The sequence below is a fragment of the Gallus gallus genome, chromosome 33, assembly GCF_016699485.2.
Source record: "Gallus gallus isolate bGalGal1 chromosome 33, bGalGal1.mat.broiler.GRCg7b, whole genome shotgun sequence".
Classification (NCBI taxonomy): Eukaryota; Metazoa; Chordata; class Aves; order Galliformes; family Phasianidae; genus Gallus; species Gallus gallus.
This window is the reverse complement of record NC_052564.1, coordinates 3,232,871-3,254,581: the sequence shown is the minus strand read 5'-3', so window position 1 is coordinate 3,254,581 and position 21,711 is coordinate 3,232,871. Positions and strand designations below refer to the sequence as shown.

Below are 21,711 nucleotides of genomic sequence, written 5' to 3'. Positions count from 1 at the left end.
CCAAGAACGGAGCTCTAGGTCCTGCAGTTGGTCACTTACAGATCAGCCTGGGACTCTCAGTCTGTGTCCTTCAATCTGTGGAGAACCCCCGGAAAGAAAACAGGAGGGAGCAACTCCTTGGCTGCATGGCTGACACCAGCTTTGGAAGCAACCTCCAGGATTCTGTCCATGCCCTGAGCAGCTGTGGGGGATGGAGAGGTCAGTTTGACCACTTTGAATGCTGACTTGATGATAATGAGGATCTGGGAAAAAGAAAGAAGGGCTGAGTAACGGGATGTTTTGCATCTAAGCATAAGTTCGCTGCTGTTATGAAGATTTGTTATGAAACTTGCTTGAATTCTAGCCCATTTTCAGCAGGCCATCCAGAAACACACTCTTCTCACTGCTCTCCACATCTCCCCATCCCTTGCACATTGCTCACTCAGATACCTCCCAACTATCTGGCTGATCTGTGACCTTCAGGGAGATTACTGGAGCCTGCTCCATCTCTCCAAAGTCTGATGGACTCTCTTGTCAACTCCTTAACTATAATTATATCTGTTCCTTCCTCTCTCTTTCTAACTCATTTCTTGTACAAGTATTCCTTGTGAAAGACAATTCTCAGTTGATGCAGCTTGGACAGGGCATGCAGTTGATCACTGTGTTTTTCTGATCATACAATTGCATTACTTTTCCTTCTGTTTGTTGGCAAAAAAAGAGAAATCTTTCATTGCCCACGTGGAGTTGGTTCTCTGAGGAAAGCCAGAGGGAATTGGTGCAAAGGAGGTTTAACAGAGAGCTGGCGACTCCAGAGGAGAAGAGTGATGTGAGGAAAAGTGATGCCAGTCCGATGGGGCCAATGGGAGTAGAAATGGGGTGGGGAAGTTGAGGACATTTGTCCACGACAGTGAGAGAGGAAAGCTCATTAGGGGGCATCCTGGATCAGTATCAACTGCCAAGTGCTGCTTTAACTTCTTGTTTAAACACAACCATAAATAAATAAATAAATATGGAGACTTCTTAAATGCCCATCTGACTCTTGCTCTTTAAGCTTTCTCCAGATACTTCTCCAGTTAGCTGTACACGTTCTGAACACCTGAAGAAGATGACAGGAAGGCACAAGGCACAGGAGGGCTCTTTAGGTTGTAATGGACCCCATGGGACTTTTGCTGCTGAGTCCATCAACCACCACTGAAGAGAGAAGATGGCATGAAGTGCTCAAGAAGACCAAGTCAGAAGGAACAGAGAAGTTTCTTGGAGTATTAATGGGCCCCACTGAGGGCTGCTAACAAGGAATCTTCCCCAGGGACTTGTTAGAGCAGAGAATTGGCAGCCATGGTTACAGGCAGGCAAAGGCTCTGGGATGGTGGCTGTGATGCTGAGAAAAGCCTCCTTTGTCTTATGAAGCAGAAAGGCCAAGCCCTGATCGCCAGACCCTTGACAGGGAGATCCTGTCCCTCATGCTGGCTCAGGGCCCTTCCTGGGGCAGTGGGATGCAGGTTTGTATGAGGTCAAATGAAAGACAAGGGGGCAGCAGCTTCCAGGCTCTGCATGGGGCGCAAGGATGCCATGAGGCCCAAGTCCCACATGGGCAGTTCGTCCCAGGCTGTGGTATGTGAGAAGGCCCCAGTCTGAACAAGCAGTCAGTGACAACAAAAGTTTGAAGTTCAGATCTCTAAGGCCCAAGGTGGAGGCACCATTTCCTCACTGGGAGTGTTTGGTTCTGGGGATGCCATGTTTGATGCTCACCCACATGCAGAGCTCCTGACTGACTGCAACACCACTGTGCTCATACCAGCTGTGATATAACACAGTGGTGCTGAACTCACTGAGCTTGTCTCCCCTTAACAGCGCAGTGACTCTGACATCACTGTAATCCTGACCACTGCCACAACTCAGTAATTCTGACATCACTGCTCTCTACACCACCGAGACAACACAATGACTCAGGTGTCAGTAAGCTCCTATCCACTGTGACAACATAGTGACTCCAACATCATCATGCTTGTACCCACGATCATAGAATCCTAGAATATCCTGAGCTAAAAAGGACACACAAGGATTATCAAGTCCAACTTCTGCCTCCAGGCAACTACTCAAATGGCAGACCATATCACCGAGTGTTGTCTGAATGCTTCTTGAACTCCAGCAATCTTGGTGTTGTAACTCCTTTCTTGGGGTTCTCCTCCAGTGCTCTCCTTTGGACACACTCCCATAGTTTATGTCCTTTATGTTCTGTGATGCCCAGAAGTTCACCCAGTGTTCTAGGTGAGGCTGCGGCAGTGCAGAGCAGAGAGGGACAATGACCTTCACTCAACCAGGATCCCCAAATCCCTTATAGAAAGACAGTGTCCCATCCCCAGTCAGTGTGTATGTCCAGGGTTGACCCTACCCAGATGCGGAATCAGTCCCTTGTTCTTGTTATACTTCATGTGGTTGCTGCATGCCCAGTTCTCTAACTTGTCCACATCTCTCTGCAAGCCCTCTCCACCCTCAGTGGAGGCAACAGCAGCTCCCAATTTGGTATCATCAGCAAACTTGCTCAGAACATCCTCTGGTCCTACATGCAAGTCACTGATGAAAACTTTAAGGAGAAGTGGCCCTAAATGGAGCCCTGGGGAACCCTGCTAGTGACCGTCCGCCTGCCTGATGGAACACGTTTACTGTAATCCTTTGGGCCCGTCTCATTGGCCAAATGCTCACGCATCATATTATGTTTATGTCTAGTGGTTTTGCAGGAAATCTTATCCTGAAGGATACTGTGAGGAACAGTATTCAAAGTTCTACCCAAATCCTAATAGTTAACATCATTTGGCTTCCTTTTGTCAATTAGATGGGTGACTTCTTACTGAAAGGACATCAAGTTAAATAGGACCTTCCCCTCATGAACTCCTGTTGGCTGTGACCAATGACAGAATTGTCCTTCAGGTGTTTTTCAGTGATTCCCAGTAACATTTTCTCCATAATTTTACCAAGAACTGGAGTGGGAATGGCACATCCGTAACTGCTAATTTCATCTTTCTTCTTCTTCTTTCAAACTGGAACAACGTCTGTGAGATTCCTCTGAAATGGGAACTGGCATGACCCTAGGCTTCTTCTGATGCCATTCAAATGAGAGCCCAGAGCAAAGTAAGGTGTCATCAGTGAAAGAATGTAGATGTGCCAAAGATTTTGTAATGCATTTGGTAATTTGAACTCCAGAGTATGCCAAAGATGGAGCAGAGAAGAAGATCTGACTCTTCTTTTGTGAGCTCATCCATTTGGTCAGCGAAATAACACAACATGCTCCATGGGGACAGGTACAAAAGGCACACTGGGTGCCCTGAGCACAGGGCTGTGGTGGCATTTAGGATGGCCAAGAATACCTCCCTTCTGGCCCTCAGTTGATGCTCAGGAAGGAGGTGTCTGTCTCAGAGATTTTCCACCACACTTTACAAGCACCAGCACACAACTAGGATCACCCCAAGGCACCTTGGGCATCACTGAGTGTGTCTGTGTGAGCAACACAGTCCCTGTTGAATATGACCAAGTATTCAGATGAGGGGCTCACACACAGACACCTCACTGTACACATCTGAACTCAACTAAGAGGACTCCCGGCTCCCATGGACCTCTGGGGAACTGATCCCATTTCAGTCCCAGGTTTTCCATCAGCAGATGAGATGCCGAACACTAGGGCCTGGATGAGATGGTGTGACAGTAATAGACAAATGGAAATGGCTTAAAGTACAGAGGGGAGATTTAGTTTAACTATTAGGAAGAAATTTTCTACTCAAAGGAAGTGGAACAGGTTGCCCAAAGGCATTTTGTGTGCCGCATCCCTGGAGGCATTCAAGGTCAGGATGGATGGGATCCTGGGCAGCCTGATATGGTGATTGGCAGCCCTGCCCATGACTGGGAGCTTGGAACTAGGTTCACTTTAAAGTCCCCTCCAACCTAAGCCATGCTGTGATCCAATAACGTTATGCCTGCACTGCCTCAGCTCTACCACTGCCCAGAACAGGGGAAGTCCACCCCACCTTGTCTTTGTCTGTTTGTCATTTTTGTTACGGGTCATGAGCAGATGTTTCCAGATTTGGCATTTGCTTCTCTTATGGTCAAACTTCTTTTGTTAGGAACATCCACGAGTTTGGAATCCTCTGGACGTGTTGATTAATGGATCTGACTTGGAAGTACATTCTGCGGTGATGACTGTGCTGTCTTGCCGTAGCTGTCAGCACAGGAGGGCCAGGGATATCTCCAGGGAGAGCTGTGGGGAGAAGGAAATCACCTCCCCTGCTGCTCATCTGGGCTGGGCTCCTGAGACACAGGGAGCTGATATAAGTGGGCAGTGCTGCAGAGAGACAGCTGTGCCCAGGAGCAGCTCCTCAGCAGCACACTGCAGGGCTGGGGCCATGACCATCCGGAGATGGGGAGGAGAGAAGGAAGAAAGTTTAGATGTTGTGTGGCACAATAGCAGGATGAGAGCTCACTGGAGGTGCATTTCTCACTATCCTTGACAAAGGTAAGGTCTTTCGCTCCAGGCAATTGCTCTGATTTTTCTGGAGGGATCACTAACTCTGGGACATCCCATTACATATCTGGCTGAAGGTGCTCCATGTTTCTTTACTGTGGAGAAAGAGCTGCTCCAGCTGAAGGCTTCAGTGCTTCACTGTCAGAGCACAGCCCTGAGGGCTGCGTGTCCGAGGATGGCTGCAGGCTGTGCAGCCGGGGGTGCAGCCGGGTGCCCAGGGCTGTGGTGCAGAGCAGGGTCCCTGCTGTGCCCCAGGGGCTGTGTGCCGGGGCAGGGACTCTGCCGCCTGCCAGGCTCAGCACTCAGCCTGCCCGGGGAGCTGCCCAGGGCGTTGCGGGGAGACGTGTGGGGGGAAGGAGACCCCCGGCAGGGCAGGGCAGGGGCCTTCTGCTGCCACAGCTGCTGCCTGGGGCAGGGGGGTCACAGCTACGCTGCACCCCAGAATGTTTCCAAGGACACTCTGCTAATGGATGTCCAAAATTTAGTGATCTCTCTAGGAAAATCAAATTCGCTGCCTTCAGCAAGCAACTTACCTAGTCAAGGTCAGTGAGTAGTGAGCCTCCAGTGAGCTCACAGCTTGGTCACTCCACAAAGCCTGTAAGATCTCATCCTTCTCTCCGCCCCATCACCTGCAGATCATGTCCCCAGCCCTTTTGTGCTGTGCAGAAGAGCTGCTCCTGGGCACAGCTGTCTCTCTGCAGCACTGCCCACTTGTTTGAGCTCTCTGTGTCCCAGGAGCCCGGCCCAGATCAGCAGCAGAGGAGGTGATTTCCTTCTCCTCACAGCTCTCCCTGGAGATATCCACAGCCCTCTTGAGCTGACAGCTCCTGCAAGGCAGCACAGTCATCACTGCAGAACGTACTTCAAAGTCACCTCAATTAATCAACACGTCCACAGGATTCCAAAAGCATGGATGTTCATACTAAAAGAAATTTGGCCACAATGAAAGCAAATGCCAAATCAGGACACCTCTGCTCATGACCAGTATGTAAAAAGTCACACAGATAAGGACAGGGAGGGGTTGACTCCTGTTCTGGGCAGTGATAGCACTGAGGTAGTGCAGGTAGAACATTACAGAATCATTCAATGATTAGACTAATGTTGGAGGGGCTTTCAAAAAGCACCTGGTTTCAACTCCCAACCATGAGCAGGGCTGCCAACCACTGGATCAGGCTGCCCAGGATCCCATCCATTCTGACCTTGAATGCCTCCACAGATATTGCACACAAAACTTATTTGGGCAACGTTTTCCACTTCATTAGAGTAGAAAATTTTTTCTTAAAAGCTAAGCTAAATCTCCCCTCTGTACGTTAAAGTCATTTCCCTTTGTCCTATTACTACCAGACCATCTCGTCCCAACCCTAAGGTTAAGACATGTCATCTGCTGGTGGAAACCCCAGGACTGAAATGGATTCAGTTCCCCAGAGGTCCATGGGAGCCATATGTCCTCTTAGCTGAGTTCAGATGTGCACAAAGTTCAGATGTCTGTGTGTGAACGTCTCATCTGAATGCTTGGCCTTCATTCAACAGGGACTGCATTGCTCACTGCATTGCACTGCAGTGCTCACAGAGACACTCAGTGATTCCCAAGGTGCCTGGGGTGATCCTAGTTGTGTGCTGGTGCTTGTAAAGTGTGGTGGAAAATCTCTGAGATAGACACCTCCTTCCTTTGCACCTTTCCCCATGGAGCAGGTAGTGTTATTCTGCTGACCAAATGGATGAGCTCACAACAGAAGAGCCACATCTTCTTCTCTGTTCCATCTGTAGCATACTCTGGAGTTCAAGGCATTACAAAGCTATGGCACATCTACATTCTTCCACTGATGACACCTCAGTTTGTTCTGGGGTCACATTTGAATGGCATCAGAAAAGTCTAGGGTCATGCCAATTCCCAGTTGACAGCAAGCTGGCAAATGTTATTCCAGTTATATAGAAGAGCAAGAAAGAAGACCCCTGCAACTATGGACCTGTCAGTCTTACTTCAGTGCCTAGTACAATTATGTAGAAAATGATGTTGGGAGTTATTGAGAAACACATTGTCCTCCATACATACCAGAAACCTCCTAGACTGCTTCTTCTGTGCTAAAGTGCTAGGAATACAATTTAGCACAGAAGAAGCAGTCTAGGAGGTTTCTGGAATGTACGGAGGACAACTTCTTGATGCAGATGATAAGAGAACCTAGGAGAGGAGCTGCCCCATTAGACCTGCTGTTCACAAACAGAGAAGGTCTGGTGGGAGATGTAGAGGTTGGGGGCTGTCTTGGGCAGAGTGGCCACGACATGGTAGAGTTCTCGATTCTTGGTGGAGGCAGGAGGGGGAACAGCAAAACTGCTACCTTGGACTTCCGGAGGGCAGACTTTGAATTGTTCAGGAGACTAGTAGGGAGAGTGCCCTAGGGCTAGGTCTTAGAGAGTAAAGGGGTACAAGATGGCTGGTTGCTCTTTAAGAAGGAAGTGTTAAAGGCGCAGGAGCAGGCTGTCCCCCTGTGCCGCAAAATGGGCCGGCGCGGAAGAAGACTGGCATGGATGAATAGGGAACTATTCTTGAGGCTCCAGGAGAAAAAGAGAATCTACCTCCTGTGGAAGCAGGGATGGGCAACCCAGAAAGAATACAAAGAAGTTGTTAAGATGTGCAGGGAGAAAATCAGAAAGGCTAAAGCCCAGCTTGAACTCAACCTGGCTGCTGGGGTAAAAGGGAACAAGAAACTCTTTTACAAGTATATCAGCAGTAAGAGGACCAGGGAGAATCTCCATTCTCTACTGGATGAGGCTGGGAATGTGACCACTGAGGATAAGGAAAAGGCAGACGTTCTGAATGCCGCCTTTACATCTGTCTTTAAAAGTCAGACCAGTTATCCTCAGGTTTCTCCACTCTCTGACCTGGCAGCCTTGGCTGGGGAGCAGACAAAACCCCCCACAATTCAGGAGGAAACAGTCAGAGACCTGCTACTCCAACTGGACTGCCACAAGTCCAGGGGACCGGATGAGATTCACCCGAGAGCGCTGAGGGAACTGGTGGAGGAGATAGCCCAGCCGCTTTCCATCATCTATCAGCGCTCCTTGTTGATGGGTGAGGTCCCAGAAGACTGGAGGCTTGCCAATGTGACTCCCATCTACAAGAAGGGCTGCAGGGAGGATCTGGGGAACTACAGGCCTGTTAGCCTGACCTCAGTGCCAGGGAAGATTATGGAGCAGATTGTCTTGAGGGAGATCAGGCAGCATGTGCGGGACAACCAGGGGATCAGGCCTAGCCAGCATGGGTTCATGAAGGGCAGGTCCCGCTTGACCAACCTGATCTCCTTCTATGATCTAGTGACCTGTCTGGTGGATGAAGGAAAGGCTGTTGATGTGGTCTACCTAGACTTCAGCAAAGCCTTTGACACTGTCTCCCGCAGTATTCTCCTCCAGAAGCTGGCAGATCGTGGCTTGGACAGATACACTCTGGGCTGGGTAAGGAACTGGCTGGAGGGCCGGGCCCAGAGAGTGGTGGTGAATGGAGTTAAATCCAGCTGGCGACCGGTCATGAGTGGTGTTCCCCAGGGGTGGTGCTGGGGTCTGTCCTGTTTAATATCTTTATTGATGACCTGGATGAGGGTATTGAGTGCACCCTCAGTAAGTTTGCAGATGACACCAAGCTGGCTGGAGGTGTTCATCTGCCTGAGGGTAGCGAGGCACTACAGAGGGATCTGGATAGGTTGGATGGCTGGGCTGAAGCCAATGGGATGGGATTCAACAAGACCAAATGCCGGGTCCTGCACTTTGGCCACAATAACCCCAGGCAACGCTACAGGCTTGGGGCAGAGTAGCTGGAAGACTGTGTAGAGGAAATGGACCTGGGGGTGTTGATTGATGCTAGACTGAACATGAGCCAGCAGTGTGCCCAGGTGGCCAAGAAGGCCATTGGCATCCTGGCTTGTATCAGGAGCAGCGTGGCCAGCAGGAACAGGGAAGTAATTATCCCCCTGTACTCAGCATTTGTGAGGCCACACCTTGAGTACTGGGTCCAGTTTTGGGCCCCTCACTGGAAGAAAGACATCGAGGCCCTGGAGCGTGTCCAGAGGAGGGCAACACAGCTGGTGAGGGGTCTGGAGCACAGGCCTTATGAAGAGCAGCTGAAGGAGCTGGGATTGTTCAGTCTAGAGAAGAGGAGGCTCAGGGGAGACCATATTGCTCTCTATAACTACCTGAAGGGAGGTTGTAGTGAGCTGGGGGTCAGCCTCTTCTCTCATGTGAATAGTGATAGGACTAAAGGGAATGGCTTCAAGCTGCGCCAGGGAAGATTCAGGCTGGACGTTAGGAAATACTACTACTCTGAAAGGGTGGTCAGGCACTGGAATGGGCTGCCCAGAGAGGTAGTGGAGTCATCGACCTGGGTGGTGTTCAAAGAGCGTTTGGATGTTGTGTTGAGGGACATGGTTTAGCAGGAACCATTGGTGAAGGGAGAATGGTTGGACTGGATGATCCTGTGGGTCTTTTCCAACCTTAGCGATTCTATGATTCTATGATTCTACCTCCCAGGCTCTGCACAGGGATGCAAGGAGGCAGTGAAGCCCCATTACCATGATAATAATACATTTCCTCACAAACCATAGACAAGGGGACAAAGACCTTATTGCTGTTGGGGCCCTCCATCCTCACCAGCACCCACTGCCTTCTCCTCTGCAGGCTTTCCGGTGCTGTTCCAGCCCTTCTTCTGAGAAGAAGGAATGTCACCATCATCTTCCAAGGCCCTCCTGCTGTTGAGTTGTGTACTCACACAGAAGAGCCATCACAGTCCCTCACACAAACCTCCTCCTTCCTCTATGGGGCCCACCAAGTGCTTAGGCAGGGAGGATCCCACTGTCAACATGTCAACCTGGCATTTTCTCTCAGCCTCTCAGGGACACTTCAGATGTGATCCTGTATGCACAGATCCCAGCCAGAAGACGAGGGCTGACCAACAGCTGCTTCAGGCAGAAGTGAGCACACCATTCCTTCCTGTGGCACGTTCCTGGCGCTGGCCTACCAACTCCACAGACAGAACTGATCTCACTGCCACCTTCATGTGCCACCTGCAGGCCCATGAGGTCCTGAGATAGAGCTGAGCTCATTGCAGTGTTCTGACCCACCTCCTCCTTATGGCCTCAAGCTGATCAGTCACACTTCACCTCCTGTACATACATCATCTCACAGTCATCACTGCACTAAATGCATTTGCTCAAAGACTCCACGATTCCTGCTCTGCCCTGAAGTGCCAAATACCCAAAGTTTGGGGTTTCGGGAGAGATTGAAGGTGAGGAGGGCAGAGCACAGGAACAGCGTCTGTGGGTGTTGGGTGTTCAGGATAGGGATTAAGGGTTAGAAATCAGATGTTGGGGCAGAGATGCAGCAAAGGTTTAGTGAGAGGTGTTGGTGTTCTGCTAAGGTTTTCAGGACAGTGCAAGGGCATGGGCAAGAATCATGGATCAGTGTTTTGCTTTGGAATGCAGTGAGGGCTAGCACTAAATAACACATTTTAATGCTAGCAATTAAAGCTCGGTTTTAGCATGGATAGGAGAGTAAGTCCGAAAATCTGTGCAGTCCATTGCTTGGGAATGTTCTTGGCAGCAACTTTTAAAGAAGTCCTGAGCCTTCAGGCACTGCCATGAGGAGATCTCCACTAATGATAGACTTGCTGTGCTGGAAACAACCTGCACGACAGAAGTGCCCACTGCATGTCTTTGCTTGTGTTTGCAGCCACATGGCAGCACTGCCACCCAGCTACAGGAGCTGCAAGGCTAAGGGGCTATGGGATTGAGGTTCAGCTCAGCACCACCACACCACTGAATTCTGTCTCTCAGTGCAACACTGAGCCTTTTCTTGGAAAGCTTCTGTCTCGCCTCTGTTGGCTGTTCCATTCCTGAGACAGAAGTGGCACCTCACTCGGGAAGGGGAAGGACACAAAGCTCTGCAGGAGAACCTGCACCGCCTGCCATGCAGCTCTGCGCTACCCCAGAGTCACATCTCCTACCTACAAATTCATGCTCCAGAATGTCTCCTGATAGTCCTGAGGGACTTTTCCTGGGCTATCACGCATGCTTCAGCTACCCCAGGGCATGCTGGAGGTAGTGCCCACCTCTGTGTGGCAAATGAAAGAAGCACTGAAGGAAGACTTTAGGTAAAATTTTTAAACCTCTGAGAATGAGAATCCATATCCAAGACCCTTTCCTATTCAGGGTCTCACAGAGATTGAGGAAGAGGGGATCTGACAACCAATGTGCAAACCAGGTGCTGCTGCTGGCCTTCCAGAGGCACTGACAGATGTGAACCTGAAAGCTCAGATCCCAGCCGGGAGCCAAAGGATGGCCCATCAGCTATTGCAGGCTGAAGTCACCGCACAGTTGGATTAACAGCCATATGCTTCCTGCTGGATTCTGGGTTTCGTAAAAAACTGACCCCGGCAGCTCCAGAAATGTCTCACAAGAAGAATGACAGACAAAGTCAATGCATGTCCTTTGTTCTGTTAAGATTCAGAGTCTGGTTCCATATGTACAGAGAGTATGGGTCACACTGCACACGTACAAACTGAATAGGAATTGATAGGGGTGATGACATTTGAATGAAAAGCATTAAAACAGTTGAAAAGTTGCAATATGGAAAAAAAAAAACAACAAAAAAACTTTTAATATATTGTTCTTAATACAACAAAACAAACAGGACCAAAAACAAAACAAAACAAAACAAAACAAACAAACAAAAAAAAACCACACAAGCCAAAATAAGATTTCTTGTTTCTATAAAAATCTGCATTACCAGTCCTATATAGATAAACATGGGCAGTTCATTGCTTTCAAAAGACGTTTGGTCATCAGTTTCCACAGAGCATCCTTGAGCTCCTGGCTCCTCATGCTGTAGATGAGGGGGTTCAGTGCTGGAGGCACCACTGAGTACAGAAATGAAACCACGATATCCAGAGAGGGGGAGGAGACAGAGTGGGGCTTCAAATAGGCAATCATACCAGTGCTGAGAAACAGGGAGAGCACGGCCAGATGAGGGAGGCATGTGGAGAAGGCTTTGTGCCGTCCCTGCTCAGAGGGCATCCTTAACACGGCCCTGAAGATCTGCACATAGGACACAACAATGAAGATGAAACACCCAAACTCCATAGCGACACTAAAGGCAATAAGCCCAGCTTCCCTGAGGTAAGCATCTGAGCAGGAGAGCTTGAGGATCTGGGGGATTTCACAGAAGAACTGATCCACAGCATTGCCTTGGCACAGAGGCAGTGAAAATGTATTGGCAGTGTGCAGCAGGGAATAGAGAACCCCCGTGCCCCAGGCAGCTACTGCCATGGTGGCACAAGCTCTGCTGCCCAGCAGGGTCGCGTAGTGCAGGGGCTTGCAGATGGCAACGTAGCGGTCATAGGACATGACCGTGAGGACAGAATATTCTGTTGACATGAGAAAAACAAACAGAAAGACCTGTGCAGCACATCCTGCGTAGGAGATGGCCCTGGTGTGCCAGAGGGCATTGGCCATGGCTTTGGGGAGAGTGGTGGAGATGCAGCCCAGGTCGAGGAGGGCGAGGTTGAGGAGGAAGAAGTACATGGGGGTGTGCAGGCGGTGGTCGCAGGCTACGACTGTGCTGATGAGGCCGTTGCCCAGGAGGGCAGCCAGGTAGATGCCCAGCGAGAGCCAGAAGTGCAGGAGCTGCAGCTGCCGCGTGTCTGCCAACGCCAGGAGGAGGAACTCGCTGATGGAGCTACTGTTGGGCATCTGGTACTTCTGGGAATGTGGTTCTGTGCAGAGGAGAAGACAAGGAGACATTAGAATACACTTCAGAGGAGCCAGTCCTGTTCTGAGCCTTTGGGGACATGGAAGTTTCCACCAGTGTCTCTTAGATTTGACTTGGGAAGTTTTCTGCACTTGGATCCTTGCTTTGACTGATTCAGATTCTGACCAGTGCATCTTTGGGAATATTCTCTTTTTATCACAGCAAGGGAGGAAGATGGAATTCATCTCATCCTACATTTCCATCCTTCAGAGATGGGTCTATAGTATCAGAATCACAGAGCTCATGCTGCCATGCTGGGCAAAGGAAAGAGATGCTCATGAGATCAGCACTGAACCAGATCTGCACACATTTTGTCATTTGGGTAAGGGAGAGCCTGACTTCAAAGTGATTTGCAAAATCTCTGTTTCTTCAGATCCTGTATGAGTGATAGGATGAAAAAGCTTTGTTGTATGCAGTCTCCCACTGACTAAAGTAAACTTCACACCTTGCTCTCTAGAAGATGAGAGGAAAATACAGATTCTATTTTTGGATTTGGATTCCCCACAAAATAAATAGCGAAATGGTAAAAATCTTCAGGTTTGCTTTCCTGGTTTAAGCACAAGTCAGAGCACAGAGGTAACACCTCCTCACTCTCCCTTAGAGAAGAGTCAAGTTGCTCTGTCTGTCAGGCTTGTTCCTACCTGGCCCGTGCTGCCCCTTGGTCAGCTGGAGGATGGCTGCACCCCCAGGTTGCTCCAGAGAAGAGCCCGGGCTGTGCAGAGCAACAAGGTCCAACCGCTCTCTCTCAGCCCAGCTCTGGGGAAAGGATGAAAGGGACATGGTGAGGCTTCTGATTCACAGGGATGGAGCAAAGGCTCTCAGATTGGAGGAAGAGCACAGAGGGGCTGTGCCCATCTTGGGGCCTGTGGCAGCTTTCCAGGCCACACCCACAGTGGTAGCCTCGAGCTGATGTCTCCTGGGGAGAGCAAGCTCATTCCACAGTCTAAAAGAACTGCACTGCACAGAGCTTGTGAAGGGCAATGCAGACGTGGGCAACGTGGTCCCAAGAAACTCCCCTAGGACAGGAGCAATTGCAGAAGTGGAGGTTAACATCTCCCATCTGTGCTGCTGTTGCCAGAAGCACTTCATGAAGCCTCCTCCTTCCCCAGCTGCCCACACACCTCCCAGGCAGCATAGGCACAGGGCTGTAATTCTCATCCTCTTGGATCTCAGAGCAAAAGGAGCCCATGTCAGGAGAAATGCACCTCTGCTATGAGGAGCAGTGGCTGCAGTGAAGGAGTTCATGGCCTGGCCCCAGGGCCTTGGAGGCAGAGGCTGTGCTGGGTGGGAGGGGAGGATGGGGCGCTTGTTCACATGAAGGCATCTGCAATGGAAGGAGCCCCATGCCCCAGGCAGCAGCTGTGGCAGCAGAAGGCCCCTGCCCTGCCTTGCTGGGGGGCTCCTTCCCCCCACACGTCTCCCCGCAGCGCCCTCCCCGGGCAGGCTGAGTGCTGAGCCTGGCAGGCGGCAGAGTCCCTGCCCCGGCACACAGCCCCTGGGGCACAGCAGGGACCCTGCTCTGCACCACAGCCCTGGGCACCTGGCTGCACCCCCGCTGCCCAGGATGCAGCCATCCTGGGACACACAGCCCTCAGGGCTGTGCTCTGATGCTGCAGAATGGAAGCCCTCAGCTAGAGCAAGTCTTTCTCCACAGTAAAGAAACATTGAGCGCCTTCTGCCTGATACGTAATGGGATGTCCCATATTTAGCGATCCCTCTAGGAAAAGCAGATTCATTGCCTAGAGCAAAAGACTTACCTTGTCAAGGATAGTGAGAAATGCACTCTGGGCTTCTCAAAATGCTTCTCAAGGGATGCGAGTGTGATACCTTCTTCAGTGTGCTCACAGACACTCACACTGCACACATCCTGTAATCTCTCTCTCTTTCCCCTTCTATCTTCATGTCACCTGCAGATCATGCCCCCAGCCCTGTTGTGCTGTACCGAAGAGCTGCTCCTGGGCACAGTTGTCTCTCTGCCTTCAGCTCTGCCCACTTGTATCAGCTCCCTGTGTCCCAGGAGCCCGTCCCAGCTCAGCAGCAGGGGAGGTGATTTCCTTCTCTCCCTGCAGATATCCATGGCCCTCCTGAGCTGGCAGCTCCTGCAAGGCAGCACAGTCATCACTGCAGAACGTACTTCAAAGTCAGCTCAATTAATCAGCATGTGCACTGGATTCCAGAAGCACGGTTGTTTGTACCACAAGAAGTTTGACCATGAGAGAAGTAAAAGCCGAATCTGGAAACCTCTGCGCATGACCCGTAACAAAAATGACACACAGACAAGGACTGGGAGGAGGACTTCCCCTGTTTGGGTAGTGGTAGAGCTGAGGCAGTGCAAGCGTGAAATTACAGGATCACAGCATGGCTTAGGTTGGAGGGGACTTAAAAGGGAACCTAGTTCCAAGCCCCCAGCCATGGACAGGGCTGTCAACCACCAGATCAGGATGCCCAGGATACCATCCATACTGACTTTGAATGTGTCCAGGGATGGGGCGTCTACAACCTCTCTGGACAATTTCTTCCTGTGACTGTGTGTAAAAATGTCTTTCTAACATCTAAACTAAGTCTCCCCTTTTTAATTTAAAGCCATTTTCCTTTGTCGTATTACTATCAGACCATCTCATCCTATCGCTAGGGTTAGGCGTCTCATCCACTGCTTGAAAGCCTGGGGCGGAAATGTTATTCTGTTCCTCACAGAACCATGGGAGCCGGAAGTCCTCTTGGTTGAGTTCAGATGTGCACAATAATGTGGAGAGGCCTTGCAGAGATATGTGGGCAAGTTAGAGAACTGGGCAAGCACCAACTGCATGAAGCATAACAAGAACAAGTGCCTGATTCTGAACCTGGGAAGGCACAACCCTGGACATACACACTGAATGCGGGATGGGATACTGGAGGGCAGTGCCACTGAAAGGGACTGGGGGTCCTGGTCAACAGCAAATTGGGCGTGAGTCAGCAGTGTGCCCAGGCAGCCAGGAAGGACAACCGTCCCCTGGGGTGCACTGATCACAGCATTGCCAGCTGGGTGAGTGAAGGGATTGTACCCCTCCGCTCTGCACTGCCGCAGCCTCACCTGGAGCACTGGGTGCACTGCTGGGCATCACAGAACATAAAGGACATAAAACTATGGGAGTGTGTCCAAAGCAGAGCACTGGACGAGGACCCCAAGGAAAGGAGTTACAACACCAAGATTGCAGGAGTTCAAGAAGCATTCAGACAACACTTTCACTGATATGGTCTGCCTTTTGGGTAGTAGTGTGGAGCCATAAGTTGGACTTGATAATCCTTGTGTGTCCTTTCCAGCACAGGATGTTCTAGGATTCTATGATAGTGGGTACAAGCATGATGATGTTGGAGTCACTGTGCTGTGGCAGTGGATAGGAGCTTACTGACACCTGAGTCATTGTGTTGTCTCGGTGGTGTAGAGAGCAGTGATGTCAGAATTACAGAGTTGTGGCAGTGGTCAGGATTACTGTGATGTCAGAGTCACTGCGCTGTGACTTAAGGGGAGAAAATCTCAGTGAGTTCAGCATCACTGTGTTATATCACAGCTGATAGGAGCACAGTGGTGTTGCAGTCAGTCAGGAGCTCTGCATGTGGGTGAGCATCAAACATGGCATCCCCAGAACCAAACGCTCCCAGTGAAGAAATGGTGCCTCCACCTTGGGCCTGAGAGATCTGAAGTTCAAACTTCTGTTGTCACTTACTGCTTGTTCAGACTGGGCCCTTCTCACATCCCACAGGCTGGGATGAGACACACTGCCCACATGGGACTTGGGCCTCACGGCATCCTTGCACCCGGTGCAGAGCCTGGGAGATGCTGTCCCCTTGTCTTTCATTTGACCTCATGCAAACCTGCATCCCACTGCCCCAGGAAGGGCCCTGAGCCAGCATGAGGGACAGGATCTCCCTGCCAAGGGTCTGGCAATCAGGGCTGGGCCTTTCTTCTTCATAAGGCAAAGGAGGCTTTTCTCAGCATCACAGCCACCATCCCAGTGCCTTTGCCTGCCTGTCAGCATGGCTTCCAATTATCTGCTCTAACAAGTCCCTGGGGAAGCTTGCTTGTTAGTGGCCCTCAGTGGGGCCCATTAATACTCCAAGAAACTTCTCTGTTCCTTCTGACTTGGTCTTCCTGAGCACTTTGTACAGTCTTCTCTCTTCAGAGGTGGTTGATGGACTCAGCAGCAAAAGCCCCCTGGGTCCCATTGCAGCCTAAGGAGCCCTACTGTGCCTTGTGCCTTCCTGTCATCTTCTTCAGGTGTTCAGAACTTGTACAGCTAACTGGAGAGGTATTTGGAGAGAGCTTAAAGTGGTAGAGACTGATGGGCATTTCCAAAGTCCAGTTATTCATTTATTTATAGTTGTGTTTAAACAAGAATTTATAGAGGCACTTGGCAGTTGGTATTGATCCAGGATGTCCCATAATGAGCTTTGCTCTGTCACTGTGTGGGCCAAAGTCTTCCTCATCTTCCCCACCCCATTTCTTCTCACATCAGCCCCATGGGACTGGCATTACTTCTCCTCACATCACTCTTCTCCTCTGGAGTCACCCGCTCACTGCTAAACCTCCTTTGCCCCAACTCCCACCGGCTTTCCTCAGAGAACCAACTGCATGTGGGCAATGAAAGATTTCTCTCTTTTCTTTTTTTTTTTTTTTTTGCCAACAAACAGAAGGAAACGTGATGCGAATGAATGAACAGAAAAACACAGTGATCAACTGCATGCCTTGTCCAAGCTGCATCTACTGAGGTTTGTCTTTCACAGGGAACACTTGTACAAGAAATGAGTTAGACAGAGATAGGGAGGGATAGATGTAATCACAGTGAAGGAGCTGACAAGAGAGTCCATCAGACTTTGGAGAGATGGAGCAGGTTCCAGTAATCTCCCTGAAGGTCACAGATCAGCCCGATAGTTTCGAAGCATTTGAGTGAAGAAAGAGCAAGGCATGGGGAAATGTGGAGAGCAGTGGGAAGAGCGTGTGTCCGGACGGCCTGCTGAAAACATGCCCTTCAGCATGGTCATGTATTAAGGAGAGCTGGAGACCCCTGGAGGATGAGGGACATGAAATACGCAGCAGGGTAGAACAGCGGTGGATGCTGCGCATTAGTCACAGGGCATTGGCACTGGCACTGCTATCTGTGTCCCTGTACCTGAAGGCATCTGTGTCCTGCAAACATAATGCTGGAAAATGTTGGCCTTTTCAGAAAATAAATAAATAAATAAATAAAAAGATACAAAATCTACAAGGAAAAAAAGAAAAAAAGCTACAAAAGCTACAAAAGGTGCTGTCTGTGCAACCGTATAAACATTTCTAGTTCAGAATGTGTGGGTGTTCTCGTTAGTATAAAAACACATAGAATACATCCTAGTTGGGAAGCATCAGTGATCAGTGGACTTAGTCTGACTGGATAGCTCATCTTGGGTATCTGTGTTCAGTAGATGGTAAACAGGCTTTAGATCCATTGCAGGACTGGGTGTTGACCAAGAAGAACAGCCAGTTCAAGGACATGGATTTACTGAAGGCCCTGTGCTGCATTTGGAGCTGCATATGAGTGTGCTGGACAGCCCAGGGAGGTGCCATGACACTTGGCTGCTTCTGATGCCATTCAGATGAGCTTTCATCAGATGAAGAATAAAGATGTGTGTTAGCTTTGCAGTGCCCTGCGCTCCAGAATGCGCAACAGATGGAGAACAGAGAAAGATCTGCCTCTCCTTTTGTGAGCTCATCCATTTAGTCAGCTGAATTACTCTGCATGCTCCATGTAGACGGGGGAAAAAGGGCACACCTGGCGGCCCTAAATGCAGGGGCCTGATGTCATTTAGAATGACCAAGAATAACTCTGTCCCCTCTCTGGCCTCTCAGCTGATGCTCAGGAAGGAGGTGTCTATCTCAGGGATACAGGGAAATGACATCCTCTGCTGCTGATCTGGGCCAGGCCCCTGGGACACAGAGAGCTACTACAAGTGCACAGTGCTGCAGAGAGACAGATGTGTCCAGGAGCAGTTTTGCACAGCACAGCATGGCTGGGGAATGATCTGTAGGTGATATGAGCATAGAAGGGAAATGAGTGTGAGAGGACTGTGAGCTCACTGGACGAGTATTGCTCACAGCTCTGGACAAGGTAAGTCTTTGGCTGTGGGCAATGCAGCCACTTTCCCTGGAGGGATCACTAAGTTTGAGACAACCCATAGCAGATGAGGATGCAGACAATCTGTGTTTCCTTATCAGGGAAAAAATCCTGCTCCAACTAAGGGCAGTGTCCCAGGACAGCTGCAGGCTATGCAGCCGGGGGTGCAGCCGGGTGCCCAGGGCTGTGGTGCAGAGCAGGGTCCCTGCTGTGCCCCAGGGGCTGTGTGCCGGGGCAGGGACTCTGCCGCCTGCCAGGCTCAGCAGTCAGCCTGCCCGGGGAGCTGCCCAGGGCGCTGCGGGGAGACGTGTGGGGGGAAGGAGCCCCCCGGCAGGGCAGGGCAGGGGCCTTCTGCTGCCACAGCTGCTGCCTGGGGCAGAGGGATCACAGCTACACTGCACCACAGAGTGTTTCCAAGAGCACTTTGCAAGAGGAGAGACAAAGCAGGGATTTTTCTTTTATATCTTTAGGGAATGGAAAAGGATGGGAGGCTGAAATTCAAAGGGAGCTGTGAAATATGAACGCATCTCTGGGAATCCTGAATTGTACCTCCCTCGGTCTGCTGTTATATGAACAATCTCCTCATATGCTTTCAGCCTCTCCTCTCCCAAAGGACAGCACCAGCTGAAATTATCATTCTCTACAGACATGAATAATGCACTTATCCTGAAAACAGGCAGATTTCTCTAAGACAAATTTAAGCATACAGAGGCAGGGATGAGCAAGAGGAGTGACTGCAGGTATGGTAAGGGTACAAGACATGAAAACTGCTCATAAGAAGAATATATCCAGAAGCTGGGATATGATTAGGAAATGAAATCGACGTAAGATCTAATTTAACTTCTACTTCTTGTAGAATAATTAACCTCAGGAAATTAAACACAAAGTATAGAGTTAAATGGCCAATTTCCAAAGACCAAGAATTTTTTTTTTAATATATGACGGGAGGAGTGTATCTGAGGATGGTCTTCACTCATCGTTATCTCCTGCACCCTGAACAGGACTCCATGCCCAGGAACTGCAGATGCCCAACAGCAGCTCCATCAGCGAGTTCCTCCTCCTGGCGTTGGCAGACACGCGGCAGCTGCAGCTCCTGCACTTCTGGCTCTTGCTGGGCATCTACCTGGCTGCCCTCCTGGGCAACGGCCTCATCAGCACAGCCGTAGCCTGCGACCACCGCCTGCACACCCCCATGTACTTCTTCCTCCTCAACCTCGCCCTCCTCGACCTGGGCTGCATCTCCACCACTCTCCCCAAAGCCATGGCCAATGCCCTCTGGCACACCAGGCACATCTCCTACAAAGGATGTGCTGCACAGGACATTTCTGTTTGTCTTCTTCATCTCGGCAGAATATTCCCTTCTCACTGTGATGTCCTATGACCGCTACGTTGCCATTTGCAAGCCCCTGCACTACGGGACCCTGCTGGGCAGCAGAGCTTGTGCCACCATGGCAGCAGCTGCCTGGGGCACTGGGGCTCTCTATGCTCTGCTGCACACTGCCACTGCATTTTCCCTACGTCTCTGCCAAGGCAATGCTGTGGATCAGTTCTTCTGTGAAATTGCCCACATCCTCAAGCTCTCCTGCTCAAAATCTGACTACCTCAGAGAAGTTGGGATTATTTATTTTAGTCTTTGTTTAATCTGTGGGTGTTTTGTCTTCATTGTTGCGTCCTATGTGCAGATCTTCAGGGCCGTGCTGAGGATGCCCTCTGAGCAGGGACGGCACAAAGCCTTCTCCATGTGCCTCCCTCACCTGGCCGTGGTCTCCCTCTTTGTCAGCACAGCCATGTTTGCCTATCTGAAACCCCCCTCCATCTCTTCTCCATCCCTGGACCTGCTGGTTTCATTTCTGTACTCAGTGGTGCCTCCAGCAGTGAATCCTCTCCTCTATGGCTTGAGAAACCAGGAGCTCAAGGCTGCAGTGAGCAAGACATACATCTTTAACATCCATAAGATGCATGCTAGTCGAACAGGAGTCTCAAGGTAACTCTGAAATGGTTAGGACAATCTCTTATTATTATTTGTCTTCATTATTGTTTTCACAGGCACGACTTTGATTTCAAAATTGTTATTCTTGGCCTGCTCATTTCTATTGTGTTTTGACACACTCATTTCATGTACCTGTAGAACAAGGCGCTCTGTTGATAGACACAATAAAGAAGCCAGCAGAAATTTGTCTGTCTCTGCTCCCATATTTTACCATTTCTGAAAGTGGAGGAGCGACTGACGTATGCAGGAGTAGTGCAGGGTCCAGGAACCCAGCTGCAACACGGAGCAGCAGCCTCGGTGTCCATGGTGGCTGCCCCTCACTGCCCAGGAGTTCCATCCCCTTATCTGTGTTTGAGACGGGGCTGCTGCTTCCCAGGTCCAATGGCCACAGACAGCAGCAGGAGGTGGTCTTTGTGTTGCTGCTCTCTTTTCACTTCCATACTCCCCTCCTTGTCTACGCCCTGGGGGACGTGGGTGTACCAGGAGGGTTGCTCTGGATATTTGTCACCCTGAGCCTCTCACATCAGCCATTTCCAGCACTGCCTGCATGTTGATGGCAGAGCTTTTTCCTGAAGCCATCTCCACGCTCCTGGTGGTAGAGCGGGGCTGTCTGCAGACCCATGTGTGGGACATGGCTGGGGCAGCACTGGATCTGTAAAGCAGGAATGCCGGGAAGTGTGGTGCACTGAGGGCTGCCATGGGCACTTGTGCTGGGAAAACTCTTCCCCCCTCAAACACACCTGTCCTGTGCAGTGCAAGCACGGTTGGGTCAAATATGGGGCAGGGACATCACAGTGATAAGCCACAGATGGGAAACCCAACAGAGTCAGCAGGGTGGGGGGGGGGGGGGGGGGGGGGGGGAGCAGTGGTCTTGGTACACAAAGAGCCAGGTAGGAGGAAGCTGTGTACCCTGGCAGAGAAACCAAGGAAGGCTGTGGGCACATCACTGAAGCATGTGAGATCTTGTGAGGAGATGATGGAGAATACAGAGCAATGTTCTGCGCTCTCATGCACAGTGGGAGGATGAAAGTGATGGGTGAAACTGCATACATTCTGCCTGAAGAGAAGGAAAAGATTTTTCGCTCAGTTCAGGGCTCATCCTGAGCAAGGTGGCTTCTGCCTTGTGTTTTGCCTTCATTGTGCTGTCCTGTGTGCAGATCTTCAGGGCCGTGCTGAGGATGCCCTCTGAGCAGGGACGGCACAAAGCCTTCTCCACGTGCCTCCCTCACCTGGCTGTGCTCTCTCTCTTTGTCACCACTTGCATGTTTGCCTACCTGAAGCCTCCCTCCATTTCCTCCCAATCCCTGGACCTG

The 21,711-nt window shown here is 50.5% G+C and overlaps 2 protein-coding genes across 2 annotated transcripts; one reads left to right on the top strand and one right to left on the bottom strand.

Moving 5' to 3' along the window:
* Positions 1-11,268: 11,268 nt before the first annotated feature.
* On the bottom strand, positions 11,269-12,787 carry LOC100857424 (olfactory receptor 14A16-like). Its single transcript, XM_040654693.1, has one exon. It carries the CDS (start codon positions 12,466-12,468, stop codon positions 11,269-11,271), a length of 1,200 nt encoding a protein of 399 aa, XP_040510627.1. The 5' UTR covers positions 12,469-12,787.
* A 7,027-nt stretch (positions 12,788-19,814) lies between these two features.
* On the top strand, positions 19,815-20,396 carry LOC112530823 (olfactory receptor 14C36-like; the record flags this gene model as incomplete). The annotated part of the gene is made up of 1 exon (XM_025145347.2): positions 19,815-20,396. A coding segment is annotated over one exon (582 nt), but the record flags the coding sequence as incomplete, so codon positions are not given.
* Between the last annotated feature and the right edge of the window lie 1,315 nt (positions 20,397-21,711).